The sequence below is a fragment of the Cryptomeria japonica genome, chromosome 5, assembly GCF_030272615.1.
Source record: "Cryptomeria japonica chromosome 5, Sugi_1.0, whole genome shotgun sequence".
NCBI lineage: Eukaryota > Viridiplantae > Streptophyta > Pinopsida > Cupressales > Cupressaceae > Cryptomeria > Cryptomeria japonica.
The window spans coordinates 159,621,315-159,626,138 of record NC_081409.1 but is presented as its reverse complement, the minus strand read 5'-3'; the positions used below and the strand labels follow the sequence as shown (position 1 = coordinate 159,626,138).

At 32.4% G+C, this 4,824-nt stretch overlaps 1 protein-coding gene across 1 annotated transcript; it reads right to left on the bottom strand.

The window, feature by feature from the left end:
- Positions 1-2,967: 2,967 nt before the first annotated feature.
- LOC131875767 (chemocyanin-like) lies at positions 2,968-3,673 on the bottom strand. The gene is made up of 2 exons (XM_059220438.1): positions 3,502-3,673; positions 2,968-3,392 (listed from the first exon to the last, which is right to left on the bottom strand). Exons 1-2 carry the CDS (start codon positions 3,671-3,673, stop codon positions 2,968-2,970), a joined length of 597 nt encoding a protein of 198 aa, XP_059076421.1.
- Positions 3,674-4,824: the final 1,151 nt, after the last annotated feature.

Sequence of the window (4,824 nt, the reverse complement as noted above, 5' to 3'; positions counted from 1 at the left end):
TACCACAACCTGGGCCCTAAGCCTCTTAATTTGGTTCCAAATTGAACCCTAATAGTGCTCATCATTAATGAGTGTGAATTTGGATCTTGTGTTAGCCTATTGTGTAAATTGAATTTCATTTTTGACAATCAAATATAAAACAAGTTCAACCCCTCTCATCTAAAACCTAATCAATCATCTAACAACTTCTAAGATCTTAATTACACTCTAGTAAATTCAAGTGAGCAAGCAATTAGTCATTCATCAAGCATTGGAGTAGAAGTGAATTCAAGTTCAAGCGTTGAAGATGACATTCATGATTAATGTTTTATGAAGACATCCTTATAGAAACCCTAAAATCTTTATCTAAAGACAAACAAAACTTCATCAAGCTAAATATTGTGGTTTCATACATTACATTTCAGATTCACTCTTTCTATAAAAAACAAAGTACATTGTTGCAGTCTTTCATTATATTTGTCAATTCAATTCCATGGTTAATTCTAAAATTGGAGTTTGACCTAAGACAAACCCATATTCCTAACACATTTCCTTTTCTTTCTATAGATGCAGAGTTGTACTTGAAAAATCCGATAGAGTCGACAATGATGAATAGGTTCTTCTTTCAATGGTAGGAAAATTAGAGCATCATGGCGGTTCAGTACCAGCTGGTCCCAAAAAATTAGGCCAAGCTTCTAAGAATAGGTTCTACACATCTCCTTTTTCCTAGATCCAAGTTGGTAGCTTAGTGGGACATTTGTAGCTTACTATTTTTGTTAGTTTACTTCAATAATTCATGTTTTCACCCTAATTTAATAATTACATTACAAATTCGATTAAGAATGAAGCTAATCATTACCAACCAGTTGAATCCAATCAAAATTTTAGTCTCTTTCCCATTGGGATTGAGCCTAGATCTATTGGGTTCAAACTTCTTTCAATGTAATTTGGTTAATTGGGTTATTTAGTGGATTTGCCTAGTAAAACCCTAATTCATGATTTTTCATCCATTGCACAAGTATAGAGTGATAAGAAGCCAAATTTTAATTATATAAAAGTATTTATATGTTGGGCATTTAGTCACATATTTGATGATTTATTAGAGGAAACAAATTTCATCATAAAAATGTTATGTTCAAATTCATTCGTTATGCTAATTAGATGAATGGATATAGGTTGTATGGTCCCAATGTGGAATATATGTTAAGAAGTAGGGATGTCCAGTTTAATGGAGGATTGAGTATATGATAAAATAATAATAAAATCCTTTCTAACAACTAGACAAAAAAATTATGTCTATTTTGAAGGCAAGTTCTAATATAGATGAAAAACATAGTCATCTCATGAAGAAAAAAATTATTTAATAAATTTAAAAAAGTACCCAACTTGTACTAATTATGGCCTAGTACATATAATAATAAAGAATAGTAACCCTTAGACCTAAGATGATGTCAAGGGAAAACTTGAATGGAGTAGCTTATGCTAAATGAATCTAACTCCTTGTTAAAGAATGAAACATAAAAAGAAGTGAACGCAAAATAGGAAAAGAATATGATAAAAGGTTAAATAGCTTTCTCAAATAAATTTCAAGTTTTGTGCAAGTATTGAAAAATGATAGAGGGAAATATTTATGGTCAGAGGGACTCAAAGAAGGAAATTGATTACACACACTATTTTATCTAGCACAAACTCTTGTATAGCATTAGATGATGAATTTAGGTGGACTCTTTCTCAAATGGATGTTAAGAATACCTTTCTAAATGGAGAAAATGATGAAGAAATCTAAATTACATGAATAGAGGGTTTCCACAACTTACGATAATAAAATATTTTTTAGGTTAAGTAAGTATCTCCATGGTTTAATTTGACCTCCAAGGGCTTTGTATGCTAAGATTTATGAGTGTTTTGCGATTCATGGCTTTCATATTAGTCCCCATGATTTAAAATTGTATGTGAAGGAATTTGAAGAAGATGATGTGCACAATTATTGTAGGGAATAAAGATAAAAAAATAGTGGCGTAAAGATAAACTTGAAATAATTTCAAAATCATAGATCTTATTTTTCTTCACTACTTTATTCGCAATCAAGTATAACAAAAAGAGAACGAAATGTATCTATCTCAATCCAAGTATTTGATATAGACTTATTAAACAAGTTGAGGATGAAAGATGTTTTTAGACTCACTTATTCAATGGTTGAAGTTGACTAAGAAAGAACATGGTTATGTGTTATTCTTTTACTGTTGAAAAATATCAAATAGGGTAAGACTTGCCTTGTGACAATGAAAGTGCAATTTTTTAATCCAAAAAATCTAAAGTTCCATGTGAGAATAGAGCATATCAAAGTATATCACTATTACATCAGGTACCTCATTAAATAGCAAATGTTTCATCTTCAATATTGAAGAATGGAAGGCTAGAGAAGAAGAAATCTCTTCACCAACACTATATATAAGAGAAAGTTCATTTATGTTAAAATTTGTATAGGATTGAAACAAGTCACATGATTATTTGGTAGTAGTCATTCAAAATGGTTTGCTTTAAATGTAAATTAGAGTATGTCTGAGTGAGTGTGTTGTGTTGTGAATCATCATATGTAAGTTGTTAATTAAGATATTTAATTTAATAAGTAGATAAGAGAAACCTATTAGTTTCAATGGTTGTGTAAGGTAACATTACAAGAAAAGGTTGGCACATTTAATATAATAATTTGGTAAAATAAAATAATTAATGTTAACGGTTATGATATCAAATAAGTAACCCTAAAGAAATTTGTCTTGAATGCTCGAAATGTATTTGTAGAAACGAAATGACAACAATAGGCCAAAACAAGAGGAATATTAATCACGAGGTTTCCATACATGTTATTAACTTATAGAGAAAGCTCAAAAGCAATGTAATATCAGATCCATGGTTCCCTCAATCTTATTACTACAAGGAAAATGTTTTAATAGCAGAAACTATAGACAAACAAGAAAATAAGTCCTTTCAATGCCATGGAAGCCAAGTTAACCGTTTGAGAAAAATTGGATTAGAAGCAGAAGCAGGAGTAGACGCAGGAGAAGATGCAGGAGGAGAATAAGGAGGAATTCCTTCAGTTGCGTGTGCAGGAGCGGGAGCAGACGTAGGAGAAGAAGAAGGAATTCCTTCAGTTGTGGGTGCAGGAGCAGGAGAAGGAGTCTTGTGCTTATTGGGGTGTGGTTTTCTCACATTGATTTTAAGTTTCATGTCGCTTTCATAGTGATCGGGCGTTCTAAAAATAAACCACATATGTCCCGGGGCGCTTAAAACTATCTTATCGCTTCCACTTTCATAGAGTCCCATGTTCGGATGGCTAACACACTTTGCATATGCTGTTATGTTTACTCTCACCACATTAAGAATGCTCATCTCATTATGGATGTAGTTAAACACTACTTCCACAGCCACAACCACAACATTAGACGAGAGAAGATTCAAAGGCAATAAAATGTAACATCAAACAATGAAACATGAAGACTTCTAATACTAAAACAAAATTACCCAGCGTATTACCAACGTGGAATTTTTTGCCTGCTGCCCACTTGTGATAATCATAGCCCAATGTCCAACCTGCTTCATCTCCAACGGTGTATACCTTAGTAGCCTGACATGCCACCACAAATGATAATAGAGAACCCACAACGAACAATACACCAGCCATTCCCATTGCCATTGCTTTTACTTTGTAATCAGGTGTTACAGATGAGATGAAGATGTTGTTGATATGGAGGTATAAATAGTTAATGTTTTGCATGGGAAGCTCCCATTTGGCTTCCATCATTAAAAGGTTGCAATTGATGCGCTTTGATTTGATTGGGAAACTTAGCAAGGAAATAACTCCCTAATGAATATGTTGATGCCCCATATTACAAGTGTCACATAAACACTGTCAGTTAGGGTTTCCTTTGACTTGATAACTTTATGTGTTATGGAAAAAAGTGCAGACTCCTGTTTCCGAGGCAACATAGGTTGCCAATTTTTGAAAAGCATTGGATACGTTGCTGGAAAGAGTTCATCGAGAGTGACTATCGGTGAAGTAGGTGCGATTTAAATAAGTGCACCGTTGTTCGTGTGTTGTCATCCTTCATATGAATTTGTTTCGTTGTGTACAAGTAACAAAATTTACTTATGGGCGTGGGACCCTCTTTCTATCTTATTTAATAAAAACATGATTTATTTTGGTTTTTTGTTTTTAAAAATGTTATTTTAGTAGGTTGTTATTTATGTGTTCATTAAATAATTGTGCTTATGTAACATTAAATTACGTACGCTTGATGGCAATTTAATTTAATAGTTGTATAATGTAAAAAATAACAAGGCAACTCTCTTTACTGCATTAAACAATTAATAAAAATTAATAAAAATTCAAAAATATTGGGAATGATTAATATCTTTTAATAAATATTTATGATGAATATAATATTGTGAAATAAAATATTTTTTTCTTCTAATTTTTTAGATTAATAAAAGTAATATTAATTTATATTAATAAAAGTAATATTAATTTAGATTAATAAAAGTAACGCATACAGGTCATCCTAGTGACAAATCATCTCTTGTTTTGCATGCAACCAGAATGGTGTTGGGGAGTAATTCTCGTGTCCTTATTATTGATACAGAGTGAACACGGATGCCACAACAATGTTTCTAGCTATCCTAGCCTACATGGGCGTGAGTAAGGCCAAGGCCAAGAAAGTATGCCAAATACTCTTCTGACTTTTCTTTCTTGGGGAGATAGACACAACCCTAGATAACATTGATGCAATGTTCCTCGTACCCTTGGCGCAAAACTACTGCATGTTGTATGGTAGGAGGGATGAGGTG

Excerpts from the sequence above, each read along its gene's own strand:
- LOC131875767 (XM_059220438.1), bottom strand. The coding sequence starts at position 3,673 with ATGGCAATGGGAATGGCTGGTGTATTGTTCGTTGTGGGTTCTCTATTA. Across the intron at positions 3,393-3,501 it reads CCACGTTGGTAATACGCTGG|TGTTTAACTACATCCATAAT; the intron begins GTAATTTTGTTT and ends CTGTGGAAGTAG.